Source organism: Myxocyprinus asiaticus, chromosome 50 (genome assembly GCF_019703515.2).
Source record: "Myxocyprinus asiaticus isolate MX2 ecotype Aquarium Trade chromosome 50, UBuf_Myxa_2, whole genome shotgun sequence".
Lineage (NCBI taxonomy): Eukaryota > Metazoa > Chordata > Actinopteri > Cypriniformes > Catostomidae > Myxocyprinus > Myxocyprinus asiaticus.
This window is the reverse complement of record NC_059393.1, coordinates 1,769,596-1,789,931: the sequence shown is the minus strand read 5'-3', so window position 1 is coordinate 1,789,931 and position 20,336 is coordinate 1,769,596. Positions and strand designations below refer to the sequence as shown.

At 40.1% G+C, this 20,336-nt stretch overlaps 1 protein-coding gene across 5 annotated transcripts in view; it reads left to right on the top strand.

Annotated features, from left to right (window-relative positions):
* LOC127438668 (phospholipid-transporting ATPase IF-like) overlaps positions 1-20,336 on the top strand; it is a 99,327-nt gene that overhangs the window by 38,625 nt on the left and 40,366 nt on the right. For all 5 annotated transcript variants that reach the window (XM_051694405.1, XM_051694404.1, XM_051694403.1 and 2 more), the window contains exons 6-18: positions 4,035-4,163; positions 5,764-5,867; positions 6,041-6,088; positions 6,724-6,788; positions 7,200-7,281; positions 7,382-7,532; positions 12,941-13,138; positions 13,227-13,385; positions 14,008-14,183; positions 14,391-14,459; positions 14,559-14,632; positions 14,719-14,822; positions 16,910-17,091. In XM_051694405.1, the coding sequence (XP_051550365.1) occupies positions 4,035-4,163; positions 5,764-5,867; positions 6,041-6,088; positions 6,724-6,788; positions 7,200-7,281; positions 7,382-7,532; positions 12,941-13,138; positions 13,227-13,385; positions 14,008-14,183; positions 14,391-14,459; positions 14,559-14,632; positions 14,719-14,822; positions 16,910-17,091 (1,541 nt within the window). The remainder of the gene's footprint in view (positions 1-4,034; positions 4,164-5,763; positions 5,868-6,040; positions 6,089-6,723; positions 6,789-7,199; positions 7,282-7,381; positions 7,533-12,940; positions 13,139-13,226; positions 13,386-14,007; positions 14,184-14,390; positions 14,460-14,558; positions 14,633-14,718; positions 14,823-16,909; positions 17,092-20,336) is intronic.

The window sequence follows — 20,336 nt, the reverse complement described above, 5'->3', positions numbered from 1 at the left end:
TTGTCTACTGAAGTTTTTGTTTCTTTTCTTGATATAATATTGGGAGGAGATTTTAATTTTTTGATGGACTCAGTCCTTGATCATAGTGAAGCAAAAGTGGGTAAGCCCCCTAGAGCAACATTGACGCTTCACAGAATGTGTAAAAATCTTGGACTTACAGATATTTGGAGACTTTTGAACCCATTTGGGAGGGACAATAAATTTTTTTTCATCAGTCCATAAGATTTATTCTAGAATAGATTTTTTTTAATATATATCTAAATCCCTCATTTCATCTGTTGTTGATTGCTCAATTGGAAACATCTTAGTCTCAGATCACGCCCTGCTGAGTTTAGAGGTGTTGCCACATATGGAGAAAAAGAAATCATATAGTTGGCGCTTTAATGTATCCCTTTTGCAAAATCCTGATTTTCAACAAATGTTAAAGGTTGAAATCAATGTTTATATGGAGACCAACTGGTCCTCAGTATCCTCTATGGGCGTGGCTTGGGAGGCACTTAAGGCTGTTCTTAGGGTTGGATCATACAGTATGCCACATTCATCAAAAAATCCAAAGCACGAGAACTAGTGGAATTGAAAGAGAATATTAAAAGTGTCAGGCAGTGCTAAAGCGCCGAATGTCGTCTAATGGCCTCAGAGAACTGACCCATTTGAAATACAGATATAATACAATTTTTTCGCGGAAGGTGGAGTTTTGGTTATTCAGGGCAAGACTCATATTTTGAGTCAGGGGACAAAGGAGGAAAACTTTTGGCTAGATATATAAAACAGAGAGAGTCTTTTTCTACCATTCCCTCAGTGAAATCTGCTGGTGGTGAAATTTTTACCTCGGCCACTGATATTAATAATGTTTTTAAAGAATTCTATCTTGATCTCTATAGTTCCATGTCTTCATCTACTGATGAAGATATTAGGAACTTTGTGGAACCATTAGAACTCCTTAAACTGACGACTGAGCAAAAAAATTATCTTGATTCTGAGATAATCTTGGAGGAGATTGACAAGGTAATTAAGGCCTTACCTTACAGGCAAGGCTCCGGGGCCAGATGGTTTTGCCGCTGAATTTTTTAGAACTTATGCTACAGAATTGGCTCCACTTCTACTAGAAGTTTATATGGAATCGTTAAAGAATGGAAAGCTTCCCCCAACCATGACACAAGCCCGGATCAGTCTGATTCATAAAAAGGACAAAGATCCAAGTGAGTGTAAGAGTTACCGTCCAATTTCCCTGATCCAGCTAGATGTAAAAATGTTGTCAAAAATTCTGGCTAACCGATTAAGTTATGACATCTCTTATACATATAGATCAGGTGGGGTTTATTCGGGGCTGCAGCTCTTCTGATAACATAGGCGTCTAATCAACATCATGTGGTCAGTAGCGAATGATCAGACTCCGGTCGCTGCCATCTCACTTGACGCCGAAAATGCGTTTGATATGGTAGAATGGGATTATCTTTTTAAGATTTTGGAATATATGGGTTCAGGAATACTTTTATTGGATGGATTAAGTTACTTTATAGACATCCTGTAGCAGCGGTACAAACAAATGGATTAATTTCAGATTATTTTACTCTGAATAGGTGCACCCGGCAGGGTTGTCCTCTTTCCCCATTATTGTTCTGTCTTGCCCTGGAAACATTAGCAGCCGCAATAAGAAAGGAGGATGATTTTCTAGGGGTGGTGGCAGGAGGTGTGGCACATAAGCTTCTGCTTTACGCAGATGATATTTTATTATTTGTCTCCGACCCTACTAGATCTATGCCTTGCCTCCACAGAATTATTCATTCCTTTTCTAAATTTTCAGGATACAGAGTTAATTAGTCTAAATCCGAAGCTTTGGCGCTGACAGCGTACTGCCCAGTAACGGATTTTCAAGGCAAATTTTAAAAAAACGGATTTTAAAGGGCACCTTTCATTGGCCCAAACAGGGCATTAAGTATTTGGGCATTTTATTCCCTGCAAATTTATGTGATTTAGTTAATTTTGACCCTTTAATTGAAAGGTTTTCGAGCGATGTGAGCAGGTGGGCTTCATTACATTTATCGATGATTGGGAAGGTTAATGTTATTAAAATGAACTGTATTCCAAAAATCAACTACCTGCTACAGTCTCTCCCTGTAGATGTCCCCCTCTCTTATTTCAGTCAATGTGATAGCATAGCGAAGTCTTTTATTTAGAATGGAAAACGTCCCAGGTTACATTTCAATAAGTTACATAGGCCGATTGACAAGGGTGGGCTAGGCCTACCCAAGATTTTGTTTTATTATTATGCGTTCGGTCTTAGACATTTGGCTCATTGGTCACTTCCACCTGAGAGAGCCCCTTCCTGGTTTCTTATTGAACAAGAAGTTCTTGCCCCTATTCCGCCATTGCAAAGCCTTTCGATCAAACTAACCGGAGAAGTTAAGTCACACCCTGTTATTTCACATTTGCACGTGGTTAGGAGTAAAGTGTCCAGAGTGTTTAATTCAGACATTTATTTAAATGTTGCCTCAAGCATATGGCTGAATCCTAAATTACATATTAATAAGTCCCCTTTCTGTTGGTCAGAGTGGATTGGTAGGGGGGTTACTACACTCGGTGACCTATATGAGAGTGGAGTACTGGTTCTATAGTACTGGTTATAAGTTGATTCCTAATGCATAATTTTGTAGTTAAATGTATTTTTGTCTGTCTTGGAATCAGTAAAAAATTTTAATAACAAAAAAAGATCCATTTGATGTTACGATTTATTAGTGTTGAAGTATTGAATTTGTTGTAGGCTATTAGTCAAGGCAACTCCATTAGCAGGCCGATCAGACAATGTCAAAGCCTGTCTTTTTATTCTTAAGAAAAAATTTGAGAACTTAAGAATTTTTCAAGAATTGCACTTAGGAACGTTCTTGCGAACTTTTAATAATTTATTCTCTGAACTTTCTTAATTTTTTTCTTATGAAAATTTTTTGTGAATCTGGACCCTGTACTGAGTTACCAAACCATAACATAACCATGGCAACAGAAGTCTGAACGATTACACACATTTTTATTTACATCCATGCAAATTTAAATTGGCAGCTAGCTATTTGTCCGCAAATTTCATTAACTTAGAGCTAGTCGCTAGCTTACTATCATAGTTAGGATCTAGTAATTACCTACCTCGAGATGTTTCTTTAAATTCGACGTGGAATCCTTAGACACTGACAGAGTTTTTCTTTGAAGAAAGCAGAGTGTGCTGTCAACTGCAATATTCCGTCCACTTTCTGTTAAAAAGAAACAATACTGCGTGTACCTAAATGATCCAAATGCCCCCAGCTTTGACATTCTCGCTACCAAGTGAACAAGATGACAAGTATGCAGTGTCATCCATGTGCGTTTGAGCTGTGTTCACGGTCTGGAGCATCGCACCTGCTCTGGTATGGAGAGCAGTATCCACGTGCTTGTGTGGTGTTCAGAAAAATAGTGTTTCTCATGCGATTGAGCACAACACAGAGTGTTCTAAAAAATTACAAAGTAACTGTATTCTGAATACAGGTGCTTGAAAATGTAATGGGGTTTACAATTACTTTATTTTTGTATTTTGAATATGTAAAGCTGTTACATGTATTCCGTTACACCCAACATTGTTTTAAAGTTACTGCACTCATATTAATAAACATAATGGCTTCAGGGTGTGCTGTGTCATTGCATTTCCTGAATCCAGCATCTATGAGCAATAAACATAATGGCTTCAGTGTGTGCTGTGCCATTGCATTTCCTGAATCCAGCATCTATGAGTAAAAGACATCACAATAATGTAATGGATTTTGAATTACCTTCATTTCTGTGCTTTTCTTGGCAAATATTTATACATGATTAATTACAATTACTTAATCAGCATACCATTAAATTAATTCCATAAAAAATTTTAATTGCCAGCTTTAGTGAAAATACATGTAATATACATTTATAAAGTATCCTGACAGCCTGTAACAACAAATAGCATTCAGAATATGCCTTTAATGATGTCATGATGGTTGATATGTCACATACTGAAGGCTGTTCTTGCATATGTGCAGGTAGGAGATATTGTGAGAGTAGCCAAAGATGAGACGTTTCCTGCAGACCTGGTGCTTCTATCGTCAGACCGTGCAGAAGGGACATGTCACATCACCACTACAAGCCTGGATGGAGAGACTAACCTGAAGGTCTGCTTATAAACAACAGAGTCTAGACTCAAACTTTCACTAGAGGATTAATCACACTTTCTTTTTTATGCTTTCTCCTATCACCTCACCTCATTTAGACCCCTTTTACACCTGGTTTTAAGATGTGTCTCGCGTGATCCGATCACATGTGGTCGGGCGAGACACATCGCTTTTTTACACCTGGCACTTAAATGCGTCCCCTACGAACATGTGTGTTCGGATTTCAAGAGGAGGGTCTCTGATTTCTTGAAGACATACATCAATCACTATGTGAAATTGTGTGTTACTTCATGGTATTTTGGAACAAAGTCAGAGAAGAAAAAGAAAGCGTGAAAAATAAATGCCACTGTTTGGATGGTTTGGATGCAGCTGAAATTGTATCTAAGCACAAAAGCAACATTTCAAGCAGAGTTATCCATCATTTAGAGCATCTACTGTTATGAGAATTTTTCTAAACATGTTTTTGAAAATGTTTTCAAAAATGTGGAAAAATGCTATAATATTGGTTATATGTTAATTATATTGTCTTCCCTTTTCATGTTCCAAGTGAAAAGAACTGAAATTGTTAACTTAAATCAAGGGTAATCTGAGTGAAATCAGTATTTCGTGAGAATTTCCCAATTCCCAAATTTCCCAATTTCCTCATTTTCTTTTTTCTTTTTTTTTACTGGACATGACATGAATTGAAAGATTGGATATAGCTTTACGCAGAGAAGGTTTGTTCTACGTCACATCTAATACATATTTTAATTTTTAATTTTTCTCCCCAATTTGGAATGCCCAGTTCCCAATGCGCTCTAAGTCCTCGTGGTGGCGTAGTGACTCGCCTCAATCCGGGTGGTGGAGGATGAATCTCAGTTGCCTCTGCGTCTGAGACTGCACATCTTATCACGTGGCTTGTTGAGCACGTTACCACACTCCCCACACACCCCACCGAGAGCAAGAACCACATTATAGCGGCCACGGGGAGGTTTACCCAACATGACTGTACCCTCCCTAGCAACCGGCCCAATTTGGTTGCTTAGGAGACCTGGCTGGAGTCACTCAGCACGCCCTGGATTTGAACTCGCGACTCCAGGGGTGGTAGTCAGTGTCTTTACTCGCTGAGCTACCCAGGCCCCCATGTAATGCATATTTTAAACATTTATTCGTAGTGCTACAGGATAACCTGCTAATCTTCCATTGTAAAGGAATTAACATAAATATTCTTTCCCGTTTGTTTTTACAAACTGACAATAAAAATAAAACAATTTTTGGAAATGAATTTTTCATTATTCATTTCATTATTCATTGGCATTCAATGTTCGTCAACATTGTTGTTTAAACTTAAGGAACCAGGAACCTTTCTTTGAGTTAATCAGAACTTGCTTTTAACAATGGATATATGCCTGCAGCCCAAACAAATACATTTATCCAATCTGTCAACAGTTTCATTTCATATTTCAACTGTATTTTGCATATAGAAATTGTAGTTAATTTGACTTCTTAGACTTTTTTTTGGAAGCAGGGCTCTTTTTTTTTTACGAGGAAGTCGTGAAGTAGTTGTCTTGAATGCAGACTCAAGTGTTAAACTGAAAGTGTGTACTCTGCTGATGTGCAGACCCACTATTCAGTGCCAGAAACAGCTGTGTCGCAGTCGGTGTCACGGTTGGAGTCTCTGCAGGCGGTGGTGGAGTGCCAGCAGCCCGAGGCAGATTTATACAGGTACAACTGGGAACCATTCAGAAACTACAACCACTGATATCCTGTTCCCTTACGGGGAGCGTTTCTTACACTGCTTTACAATTCTGCTTAATTTTAAACTCACTTGCTGTTGACCAACGGTGGCTCTCCCAGTACTGTATTTTCCTGACACAACACATGCTCTCTCCTCTCAGGTTTGTCGGGAGAATAACTGTGACCCAACAAGGAGAGGAGATAGTGAGGTAAGACTAGCTTCGGATTTGACATTAAGCAGTTTCCATGGAAAAAAGAAAATTAATAGAATGATTAAAACAGACCAGCAATACAAATATATCATGTTTTTTTTAATGATTTGTTGGCTCTGTTCCAAACCCTAGTGAGCTGCCTTGTTGTCTACTGCCTACATAGGCAGTTACTTTCTAAGAAAGCAATCTATCTGAACCCTCATACGCGAGTTATTTGGAACACTCTACATAGGCCGCAACACACATCACACAAATATTGCTCCTTTAAACAAAACTCACAATTTATTTCAGTAGAGTTGGGATGATGTTAGTGGATGATTCTCACAAAACCTGTCAAGGAATCATTTAACCCCAATTCAATACAAAAAAAGTATGAAGTTATGTTTTGCAAAAAGAAAATGAAAATACATTCAGTGTTAGGTGATTTTTTTTTTTGGGGGGGGGGGGTTGAATGATTTAGTTGACATTTTGACTCCTCTACTATCTTGTACCCTCTATAAGGTGAGGACACACCTATTATGTCTTAAAATAATGCCTGTATAGACAGCTCACTATCTGTTGTGTTGAGTGTGGTATAATATAGGAAAAGGCAGTGTTTGTTGATTTAATCTTTTTTTTAATCACCTTTTCAGGCCTTTAGGACCAGAGAACCTTCTGCTTCGAGGAGCAAGATTAAAAAACACCAAAGAGATATTTGGTACAGTATATACAACACTTTATTGTGAATCAGTTGCATTCTTGACATTAAAACAATAACATGAAACTTGTTAAATGTATTCACAATGCATATTACTTTAGTTTTTCTAAATGTGGCAGAATACAGCAGGAAAACTTTATATTACCCATCAGGCGTTGATTGGATCATTATTTAATGACTATGATATTATTGGTTAATATTTTATTCCTACCCGCACTAACGTTGTTGTGGCCGCAGAAAATCAAATTTAACAACATAAGAGTTGGCAAAAAGTCTTCAGATTTCTGTTAGATCATTTGATTTTTATAATAATATTAATTATGTAAACGTATTTTATTTTGCACTATAATATTTTGGATATAATTTCTGGCATCCCTCAGCATTGAGAATATTTAATTTTGAATCATTTAGGTGTGGCGGTGTACACGGGCATGGAGTCCAAGATGGCTCTGAACTACAAGTGCAAATCCCAAAAACGCTCAGCAGTAGAGAAGTATGTTTTAATTCCACATTCACATGACTGCTGTCCCTTAGCAGATCTGTACCGCACCATTATGGCCACATAATCTCTCTCTCTTGTCTCTCTTGTGCAGATCCATGAATACATTTCTTATCATCTACTTGGGAATTCTGCTGTTTGAAGCCATTCTCAGCACTATTTTGAAGTACGCCTGGCAGGCAGAGAATAAGTGGGATGAGCCTTTTTACAATGAGAAGACAGACCAAGAGAGAAACAGCAGCCAGGTCACTACATCTTCTCATTAGTGATGCAGCAAAATGAAAATTCTTGTCTGAAATCTCTGCACACAAAATTCTGTTAAATTTATGGAAAAAATGGGTAGCTGATTGCAAGAAATTCACCATAAAAAATACAGTGGCAAAATTTCAGGCATTACGGGTTGTCATTTTGGTGCCTGTATATTTTACGGTTCACAACCGTTGTATCATTAAATTATGTTATGTTAAAATACAGAGCTACTGGAGCAACATTTCTGTAAATCTGCAGTAAATATGTATAGATAGTGCACAATAACTACGTTTCCATCCAAGGTTTCTTTTGCGACAAAAAGTGTAGCGCATAAAAAAGTTTACCGATATAGCTGATGGTAATGCAAATTATTGCTAAAGTTTCACAAGTGTCTACATAATATTTTTCCATTTAACTCTAGCGCATAAACTCTGTCGATACTTCAGATGTTGCGAAAAACTGGTTTGGAAACACTTTGTCGAGAAAATTGCCATTAACGCAAAGATTTAGTGTCACATGTCAGAATTTACCCTAATCATTAGCCTGTGTTAATCATGACAACAAGTTATACACCTTTGAAAGCCAATTCATTGTACATGAAGCATTACTCACGCCATAATTGGTCTTAACGGCGTACCTGCACAGATCCGATGCTGCAAACACATCTGCTTCATGATACTTCCAGGAGTGCCAACGCAAATATCTCATATCATGGAGAACTAATGAATGGCCACTCTTTGCGATTAATCGCGGTAGACATCCGTTTATTTATTAGTTACTTTTCCACACCATTCAAAATAACAGATGGCAGTCATGTAATTAGCCCACAATACAAAAACCATATCATGTCTGTGCACAAAGATGTTTTAAATGAAAAACAAATACACAATACTAGGAGAAAAGCATTTTTGCCTTTTCTTTACACAAACTTAAATTAGCCTTACCCTGTTCTGTAGACAACAAAGTCAGCTGAATGACATTCTCAGAATGTTCTACACTTTTTTATCAGAGCTATTTGTCCAATGCCGAATTCACTTTCAGAAAATGAGCTTTTGAACATTTTAAAACTTGTAAATATTTTAAATCTAACCCTCTTGACCTTGAATTGCATTTGCTGAGCTTCTTCAGAAAATGTAAAATGTAAACAATCAAGTTCGGTTGGTAATTAAAAGTTGCTGGACAAATATACGGGACATAATTCAGTTGTGATGGCAATGTTTTAGATTAGATGATTGTTCAAAATAGCCTATTGAATATCAGGAATGTATCATATGTAAACCCTGATATTACACTGCATCATTTTTTTTTTTTAATAGCTGTGCACACAGCATATACACATCGATGGATGGTCCTTATACTAAGTCCGAAAGTTTCCCCCACTACTTGGTACAGGTTGCTAGCTTGAAAAGGGCCATGAAGATTCGCTTTCGGGTCGGAACCGGTGGCAACCTGCGATATGGCGCAACATCAGGACCAATATTACAGTCCTATCAGAAGGGCAACTGTTCCCTTTTGATTGCAATTCCTCATCTTCTGATTGCATTTTTTGTGAAATTAAAATGACAGTAAGCCGGTTAATTTCAATGAATTGTCTCAATACTCTCCCTATTTTACCAAAACTTCAGGGGGAAAAAATTAGGGACATCTGGGAGGCTAAAGGTACACAATTAGCGATATACACACATTTCTGTATGGAAACGGCTTAAGGGCAGATTTATTTTGCAATAAACCAAAACTTATGCCACAAAGTGTTTGTTTTTTTAAGCATGACGTCATCACGCACACCATTTTTAGCAATAAAAGGCCATTTGAATGGAAACAGGCAGAAGACGGAAAATTTCCCCAAAAATGTTTACGCATTTTCACTTTGTCGATAACAAAACAGTGCGAAAAGTGGATGGAAACTAGGTTACTGTCACTCGCACAAACATAAAACACAATCATGGTAGTCCAAATGACACTTAAATAATGAACTTTGGTATGCCCAATTCCCAATGCGCTCTAAGTCCTCATGGTGGTGTAGTGACTCACCTCAGTCTGGGTGGTGGAGGACGAATCTCATTTGTCTCCACGTCTAAGACCATCAATCCACGCATTTTATCACGTGAATTGTTGAGTGTGTTACCGCGGCGACATAGTCTGTGTGGAGGCTTCACGCTATTCTCCGCGGCATCCACGCACAACTCACCACGTGCTTCACCAAGAGCGAGAACCACATTATAGCGACCACGAGGAGGTTACCCAATGTGACTTAACCCTCCCTAGCAAATATTTTATCATAAAATTACATACATTACATACAATATATTTTCTTTTTGAATGAAATATAATTTTTCACCGTATATGGTAAGGTTAACCAAAAACGGTTCTTTTACTGTTGTATTTTACATTTTTAATTTGCCTAAATCTAAAAAACTGAAAATTCTATTATTAAATGACCCTTTGTTTGGAATATCTAAACACTTCTTCTTCATATCAAAGTTTCTGTTATCAGATCTGTTCACATAGCAGTTTCTGGTCATATTTTCAGCCTATTCCTCTTTCGGACAAAAATGGCATTTTACGGCAAATTTAAAGTGCTGTAAAGTGCCTTAATGGTAGAATTCCAAAAGAAAATGACAGTAAAATAATTAAATTTTTAAAACGGAGGATGATAATGAAACCAATTTTTTAAATAATTAAAGTTTTGTAGCTTTTAGTTTATCTTTGAAGCCATCTGTATACTATTGTTGCTCCTAAATGTTGACAAAATGCACTTTTAGCATATAAAATTAATTATCTCGTCTTGGAACCAGAAAACAGTCCAAAAATATTGATGACTTTGTGGCAGACTCTGCGTTCCCTACCAAGGAGGATGCAGGAACCGGAGTGAACAATCAGCAGAACTTTCATTTCAAATTCAAATTTAAACAGTAAAATGAAACATAGACACACACACACACAGACACGTGCGTCTCTTTCTCTCTGTCTTCAACTGGCGTCCTCGGCTCGTCCTTATCCGCCTCCCAGCAGATTAGGACAATTCAGTGCTGGGTGTGCATCCTCATGGCCTAGCCACGGCCTCCTCCTTGTCACACTCCTCCACAACCCGATTCAGGCTGGGGAAACCTCCGGCTTGACGTACTCCCCTCCCTTCCTGGAGGGGAGGTGTTGGCCTTCCGACTGTCCTTCTGCCGGCAGGTCTTCCCCACCTCTTTGGACCCGGGGAGAGACAAGGGGAGGGAGAGGGGAGAGGGAAAGAGTGAGAGGGATAGAGCGAGAGAGAGAAGAGAGAGAAAATAGAAACACTCCAGTCCCCAACCATGCCGCCATTCGGTCCTTGGCCAGCTGGGCAGCGGTCCTCCGTGACACCGGGCGATGGCACTGAACCTCTCCTCCTGGTGAATGGTAGCAGCTCCTCTGCCCTCTAGCGACTGGCAGCGGCTCCTTCACTTCCTGGCAGACAGCAGCATGTTCCCCAGGCCTCTGGTGCATGGCAGCAGCTCCTTCGTCTCCTGGCAGACGGCAGCTGACTCCTCCGCCTTCGGGCGAACCACTCCAGTACCACCGTATCATACTTCCTTGGCATCGCGACCCTCCCCCAGTGGCGTGGGCTTTTCTGACAGCTTTTTCCTCCTATCCCGGAGGATGTTCACAGAATTTGAACACAACATACAGTACTGTGAAAAAGTATTTGCCCCATCCTGATTTCTTCTGTTTTTGTGTATATTTCATACTAAATTGTTTAAAAAATTAAAACAAAATCTAACATAAAACAAAGGCACTATGAGTAAACACAAAATACAGTTTTTAAATGATAATGTTATGTATTGAAGCAAAAAAGTTATCCAATACCCACTGGGCCTGTGTGAAATAGTATTTGCCCCTTAGTTACTAAATCCCCAAATCTATGAAACTGCATTCATAATGGGGTTCAGCTGGACTAGACACACCCAGGCCTGATTACTGCCAGCCCTGTTCAATCAAATCAACACCTAAATATAACTTTTTCAGCAGCATGAATTTGGCTAAAAGGTCTCACCCAGTAGCACACAATGCCAAGGTCAAAAGAAATTTCAGAAATGATGAGGAAAAAGGTGATTGAAATACATCAGTCTGGGAAGGGTTACAAAGCTATTTCAGAGGCTCTAGGACTCCAAAGAACCACAGTGAGAGCCATTATCTTCAAATGGAGAAATCTTGGCACAGTAGTGAACCTTCCCAGAAGTGGCCAGCCTTCCAAAATTCCTCCAAGAGCACAGCGACGACACATCCAGGAAGTCACAAAAAAAAAAAAAAAAAAAGCCAAGGACAACATCCAAGGAACTGCAGGTCTCTCTCGCATCAATAAAGGTCACTGTTTATGACTTCACTATCAGAAAGACATTGGCCAAAAATGGCATCCATGGAAGAGTGGTAAGGCGAAAACCACTGCTAACCCAGAGAACTTTAAGGCTTGTCTGAATTTAGTAAAAACACACCTTGATGATCCTCAAACCTTTTGGGAGAATGATCTGTGGACTGATGAGTCCAAAGTGGGGTCTCGTTACATCTGGCATAAATCAAACACATAATTCCACAAAAAGAACATCATACCTACAGTCAAGCATGGTGATGATAGTGTGATAGTGTTGGGATGCTTTGCTGCTTCAGGGCGTAGGTGACTTGCAGTAATTGAGGGAATCATGAATTCTGCTCTCTACCAGAAAACCCTAAAGGAGAGCATCTGGTCATCAGTCCATGAGTTGAAGCTCAAGCGCAGTGGATTATTCAGCAAGACAATGATTCAAAGCATAGGAGTAAGTCCACCTCTGAATGGCTCAAAAGAAGCAAAATTAAAGTTTTGGAGTGGCCTAGTCAAAGTCCTGACTTGAACCCGATTGAGATGATGCGGCATAACCTTAAATGGGCAGTTCATGCTCAAAAACCCTCCAGTGTGTCTGAACTAAAGCAGTTCTGCAAAGAAGAGTGGGCAAAATTCCACCACAGCGCTGTGAAAGACTGATCTCCAGTTATCGGAAGCGTTTGGTTTCAGTTGTTGCTGCTAAACTTGGCACAACCAGCTATTAAGTTTAAGGGGGCAGTTAGTTTTTCACATGGGTGAAATACTGTAGGTGTTGGATAACTTTTTTGCTTCAATAAGAAAAACAACTATATATTTGAAAACTGTATTTTGTGTTTATTCAGGTTGCCTTTGTTTCATGTTATATCTCATTTGAAGATCTAAAACAATTTAGTATGAAAAATACACAAAAATGGAAGAAATCAGGAAGGGCTCAAATATTTTTTCACAGCACTGTATGTGACACCAGGCGGATTGTCTGGTTCTTTGACTGCCCACATCACTCATGATCAAATCTGCTTGGTTTGCACTTTTGTGTTTTGAGAACATTTGCTAAGATGTGTTGCTGTCTTCTCTTCACAGATTTTGAAGTTCATTTCAGACTTCCTGGCTTTCCTGGTGTTGTACAACTTCATAATCCCCATCTCACTGTACGTGACAGTTGAGCTGCAGAAGTTTCTGGGCTCTTTTTTCATAGGCTGGGACTTGGATCTGTATCATGAAGAGAGCGACCAAAAGGCTCAAGTCAACACATCAGACCTGAACGAGGAGCTAGGCCAGGTGCGAGTGTGTATTTGAAGCTGTTTGCCTTGTGAGGTACAACACTAGCTGTTATTTATGAGAATAATATGTTAATGCTGTGCCCCAGGTGGAGTACGTTTTCACTGACAAAACGGGAACGCTCACCGAGAACGAGATGCAGTTCAGAGAATGCTCCATCAACGGGATCAAATACCAGGAGATCAACGGGAAGCTCATCCCTGAAGGAATGACAGAAGATTTCCCAGATGGATCTGCGCCTTATCTGGTAAGGTTAAATCTTGCACAGTCAAACTAGGGGTGGGAATCAGTAGGTACCTGACAATGCGATGTTATATTTATATCTTCACGATACGATGGTATTGCAGTTCAAAACTGTGATAAATTGTGTCCTTTTACTAGTTTCTCATTCATTCATTGGACTTTGTTGATTTGTCCAACAAGTGCTGAACTTCCTGCATAACTTCATCATTGAGCCATTGAAGCAGTGTAGATTATAGGCTAGTCAGTGTCAGGAAAAAGAATGTGAGGGAACACTTTGTTTTTAAGTGCCATTTAGGGTTTATTTGCTAACTAGTGCCTCAAACACAACGTCTTTCAATGATTTGATGCAATGAACCAGGCAAACTTGGGCAAATCTAGTGAAGCACTCATTGTAACAGGTTCCAAATTTAAACAAAGCAATTCATTGCCAGTTAACATTAATGTAATAAAGGCTGTAGCAATAACAGCAGAGAACAATAGATTTAAAAATAAGAGACATGTCACCCATGCTAATTAAGAAACAGACACTCTGCAGTGCATAATAATGCCCTGGTCTCATGCATTAGCCAGTCATGTGTTAGATCAGATTTTGGTTAATTCTGTATTTGTGTGTGGACTTATTTCAGAACAGAGAAGAGGAGTTGTTCCTGAAAGCTGTCTCACTGTGTCACACAGTGCAGATCAGTTATGATCAAACAGATGGACTGGGAGTTTCCTTCTCGCATGCCAATGGCTTCTCGCCACAGATGGAGTATTATGCCTCCTCTCCTGATGAGAAAGCCCTCGTGGAAGCCACCAAGAGGTGAGAGCACAGCTGATGAAGCTCTGGTTTCTCAGTCGTCTTAATATGCCATGAAAATATTTCATTCAACTGGTACGCTATATTGCGAGTCTTCTGAAGCCATACGGCATCTTTGTGTGAGTGACAGACTAAAATATAAGCTGTTGAAACTGACAATCTTTTTATTTTTGAGTATCCTTTATTTTGTGTGTGGTATTTTATTTGCAGGATGGGGGTCACATTCACAGGCAGCAATGGAGAAAACATGGAGATAAAAACATTTGGCAAAGCAGAGAAGTACAACACAGTTTTGCACTTATATATGTAAATGTAGGCAATATAAAACCTCATCACAAATTTTAGAGTTGTATTTAACAGCTGTCGTTCTGTATACAGGTATAAACTTCTCCACGTTCTTGAGTTTGATGCAAACCGAAGACGAATGAGCGTGATACTGCAGACTCCTTCAGGCATGTGTCTCTTAACATAGATGTGCTGTTTATCATATTACTGCAACACATGAAGAGTGACCTAATGACCTTCTGTCTCTCATTAGGTGAAAATGTGCTATTTATAAAAGGAGCCGAATCGGCTATCCTCCCCTACACCAAGAGTGGAGAGATTGATAAAACCAGAGTCCATGTGGATGAGTTTGCCCTGGTGAGCTTTTAAAACATCCTCTCTGGATCATTGTTGCTTTCTAGGTTGTTTTTGTTTGTGCCCCTGAAGCCACCCAGAACAGTATAACAACCACTTAAAACACACTTGCAACTCCAGCATCCACATAACAATGCCCTAGTGACTCCCTAGAAACAACTTAGAACACACTTGCAACCACCCTAGCATCCGCATTGCAACGCCCTTGTAACTTTTTTAGCAACCTTCCAGAACACCATAGCAACCGCGTAGCAACCACCCAGAATATTCTTGCAAACACCCTAGTATCCACATAGAATTGCCCTAATAACTCACTAACAACCTCTCAGAACACCTTGACTAGGTAGCAACACCTTAGTGACTCAATAGCAACCATATAGCAACTACTTGGGAAACCCTGGCAACCACCCTAGCATCGACAAAGCAACACCCTTGTAACTCCCTAGCAATGCTTCAGAACACAACCACTTAAAACACCCTAGAAATCACCCTAGCATCCACATAGCAATACTCTAGCGACCTCCCAGAACACCCTAACCACCACATAGAAACAAATTGGAACACCCTTGCGACCACCCTAGCATCCGCATAGCAACGCCCTTGTAACTTTTTTAGCAACCTTCCAGAACACCACAGCAACCGCGTAGGAACCGCCCAGAATACTCTTGCAAACACTCTAGTATCCACATAGAATTGCCTTAATAACTCGCTAACAACCTCCCAGAACACCTTGACTACGTAGCAACAGCCTAGTGACTCAATAACAACCTCCTAGAACACCATAGCAACCACAGAGCAACAGCTTTGAACACCCTTGCCACCACCCTTGCAACACCCTTGTAACTCCCCAGCAATCTCCCAGAACACCATAGCAACCACTTCAAACACTTTAGCAATCACCCTAGCATCCACATAGCAACACCCTAGCGAACTCCCAGAACACCCTAACCACCACATAGCAACAACTTGTAAACACCCTAGTAACTCCCTAGCACTCTCCCAGAACATCATAGCAACCACATAGCAGCAACCTTCCAGTACACCATAGCAACCCTATAGCACAGCTTGGAACACCTTTGAAACCAACTACCCTAGCATCCACTTAGCAAAGCCTTAGTAACTTCCTAGCAACCTCCCAGAACACCATAGCAACTGCATAGCAACCTTTTCAAACAACCCATCAATCACCCTAGCATCCACATAGCAACACCTTATCAACCTCCCAGAACACCTTAGCCACTGCATATCAACAACTTAGAAAACCCTTGCAACCACCCCTGCATCCACATAGCAACACCCGAGTAATTCCCTAGCAACCTCCCAGAATACCATAGCAACCACTTGGAACATCCTTGTAACCACCCCAGCATTCACATAGCAACGCTCTAGTAAATCTATAGCAATCTCCCAGAACACCATTGGAACCACATAGCAACCAACAAAAACACCTTAGAAACTGTCTGGCAATGCCTTAGTAACCACCCAGATCACCTTAGCATTCTAAACACCATAGTGTTGTGTTGGTGAGTTCTGCATGGTTTAGCATCACTCACATTCTTTTCAGAACATGTGAAAATGTTAATTCAGTTTTCTAATGACATTGATGTCTTGTGAATGTTGTTGATAATGTGTGTTGATAATGAGCTTAGTTTCGTGTACTGTTAAACAAAAGACTTGTTATCAGTTGTGCTCAGAACTACACCCATGAGAGTGACTTGAGTCCCACATCACCCATCATCATATGATAACACACAAATACACTTAACAATCCTCAGAGAACAATACTAACACTGATGGGATGTGTTAAGAAACAACACATCTTAATTGTGGACATGGTGCAAGGGGTTGTGTCTCTAAAGAACTTCTTTGCCTGCAATGTACTTTTTGCAGTCATAAACAAAAAAATACTGAGTGCACCTTTAAATGAGCTTTAGCATATTTGTTTTAGCAGTAATATAGAAATACGCATGGAGAATCATGAGATATCACTGATGTCAGTCTTGACTATTGAAGTTTTGGTATTTTGACAAATGTAGCTGCTGCATACATATGTTTTTATTTTTTTATTTTTTTGTCTTTATCTTTTGCAGAAGGGTTTGAGGACACTGGTTGTGGCCTGCAGACACTTCAGTGCTGATGAGTATAAGGAAGTGGACAGACGGCTCCATGAAGCCAGAACGGCTCTACAGCAGAGAGAGGAAAGGCTGGCTGAGGTCTTCAACTTTATTGAGAAAGACCTGGAGCTGCTGGGAGCCACTGGGGTGGAGGACAAGTGAGTCAACACCTACACAAGAACACAAATGCAGTCTTGATGGAGACTGAAATCCCAAGTTTGACTTGATCTGAGTGAGTTCATTCTGTCACAAGGGATTAAGCTTTACAATGATTATTTTATTATTATTTTTTTTTACATACCAGATCACAACTTTTTAAACTAAACACAGTGACTTTGCACAATTTCTTGCCGTTCCAATAAGTTATTTTTTGGCTACTAGAAATGCGAACAACAATTAACTATATGGCAGTGATATGTATTGCAACATTTTGGTTTTAACAGTAACTTGGACATTTTCAATTGTGTTATTCATTTAAACCGCTCAGTGAAGACTTTAAATGTGCACTCAGCGATTCCTGAGAAACAGTGTTGATATTCGAACTCAGCTACCAAAACAAACACACCCCTCCCTTCAGTGCTCCTTTGGAAGCTCCGCCCCCCGAACAGACAAGCAAGCACAAAAACAGCATACAAAATCAGCAGCAACTAGAACTAGCGAGAGTTACACTATATTGCCAAAAGTATTCGCTCATCTGCCTTTAGACGCATATGAACTTAAGTGACATCCCATTCTTAATCCATAGGGTTTAATATGACGTCGGCCCACCCTTTGCAGCTATAACAGCTTCAACTCTTCTGGGAAGGCTTTCCACAAGGTTTAGGAGTGTGTTTATGGGAATTTTTGACCATTCTTCCAGAAGCGCATTTGTGAGGTCAGACACTGATGTTGGACGAGAAGGCCTGGCTCGCAATCTTCGCTCTATTTCATCCCAAAGGTGCTCTATCGGGTTGAGGTCAGGACTCTGTGCAGGCCAGTCAAGTTCTTCCACACCAAACTCGCTCATCCATGTCTTTATGGACCTTGCTTTGTGCACTGGTGCGCAGTCATGTTGGAACAGGAAGGGGCCATCCCCAAATTGTTCCCACAAAGTTGGGAGCAAGGAATTGTCCAAAATCTCTTGGTATGCTGAAGCATTCAGAGTTCCTTTCACTGGAACTAAGGGGCCAAGCCCAGCTCCTGAAAAACAACCCCACACCATAATCCCCCTTCCACCAAACTTCACAGTTGGCACAATGCAGTCAGACAAGTACCGTTCTCCTGGCAACCGCCAAACCCAGACTCGTCAATCAGATTGCCAGATAAAGAAGCGTGATTCGTCACTCCAGAGAACGCGTCTCCACTGCTCTAGAGTCCAGTGGCGGCGTGCTTTACACCACTGCATCCGACGCTTTGCATTGCACTTGGTGATGTATGGCTTGGATGCAGCTGCTCGGCCATGGAAACCCATTCCATGAAGCTCTCTACGCACTGTTCTTGAGCTAATCTGAAGGCCACATGAACTTTGGAGGTCTGTAGCGATTGACTCTGCAGAAAGTTGGCGACCTCTGCGCACTACGCGCCTCAGCATCCGCTGACCCCACTCTGTCATTTTACGTGGCCTACCACTTCGTGGCTGAGTTGCTGTCATTCCCAATCGCTTCCACTTTGTTATAATACCACTGACAGTTGACTGTGGAATATTTAGTAGCGAGGAAATTTCACGACTGGACTTGTTGCACAGGTGGCATTCTATCACAGTACCACGCTGGAATTCACTGAGCTCCTGAGAGCGGCCCATTCTTTCACAAATGTTTGTAGAAGCAGTCTGCATGCCTAGGTGCTTCATTTTATACACCTGTGGCCATGGAAGTGATTGGAACACCTGAATTCAATTATTTGGATGGGTGAGCGAATACTTGGCAATATAGTGTAGTTGCTTAGTTTGATTTTACAGTAACGCATACAAAACCACAGTGACCGAAGAGGGTGCTACCAAAAGTGTTTTTAAATCTTTGTGGCTATAAAACCCTTTGCAAACGTTGTGTGGACAAATACCATTAGACGATTAGAGCGAACAACAACACAGCAAGTAATGTAAATAACATTAGCTATGTAGTGGGTTAGCAAACTGTTGCTACAGTAATTTGCTGCTGCTAAGATAACTTGCAGAGAAGACGAGACGGTTTTACGCACACCAGCTCCAGACACTCGTAACTCTTCTACTATTAAATCTAACATCACAACAACAGCATATATGGGTTCTGTGAAACCTTGGAGGTCTTGGAGGTCTCTCCACCGCTGAAAAGCCTCGCCAATGTTGACGCAGCTCCTAGTCCTCGACTTACCATAATCCTTCTTTTTTAGTTTATATTCATCTGACCTTTTTCTCTTGGTCTGTTTTTCAGCCATTTGTCCTCCTTGGAGTTTAGAAAGTTTGCATCAGCCAGATTTGCCGTCGCTGTTCTAATGAATTTCCCTCTCACTCTGCCCCCACCCCCCATCCTGTGCATGCGCAAGAACCACCCCCTGTTGCAGATTGGCTGGAGTAGTGTTGTGTGGATCGGTCTGATCCACATTGCTTTTGTCTCATTTACAGAGCCAGGGCTGTGTACAAACACTAGATTTTTTTTTCAGCCCACCCACATATACATATATATATATATATATATATATATATATATATATATATATATATATATATATATATATATATATACAGTTGTGCTCAAAAGTTTGCATACCCTGGCAGAAATTGTGAAATATTGGCATTGATTTTGAAAATATGACTGATCATGCAAAAAAACTGTCTTTTATTTAAGGATAGTGATCATATGAAGCCATTTATTATCACATAGTTGTTTGGCTCCTTTTTAAATCATAATGATAACAGAAATCACCCAAATGATCAAAAGTTTACATACCCTTGAATGTTTGGCCTTGTTACAGACACACAAGGTGACACACACAGTTTTAAATGGCAATTAAAGGTTAATTTCCCACACCTGTGGCTTTTTAAATTGCAATTAGTGCCTGTGTATAAATAGTCAATGAGTTTTTTAGCTCTCACGTGGATGCACTGAGCAGGCTAGATACTGAGCCATGGTGAGCAGAAAAGAACTGTCAAAAGACCTGTGTAACAAGGTAATGGAACTTTATAAAGATGGAAAAGGATATAAAAAGATATCCAAAGCCTTGAAAATGCCAGTCAGTACTGTTCAATCACTTATTAAGAAGTGGAAAATTTGGGAATCTCTTGATACCAAGCAATGTAGCGAATTTGGAAGTATAAATGTACACAGGATGGGTTAAAGTGCCCGCGTACCTCCACCATTATATGTAGGGAAACAGTATGTGTGAGCTAGGAATTAAATTAAACTGTCCTTATTCTACATTATTATGTAAGGGAATTTATAATGGAATT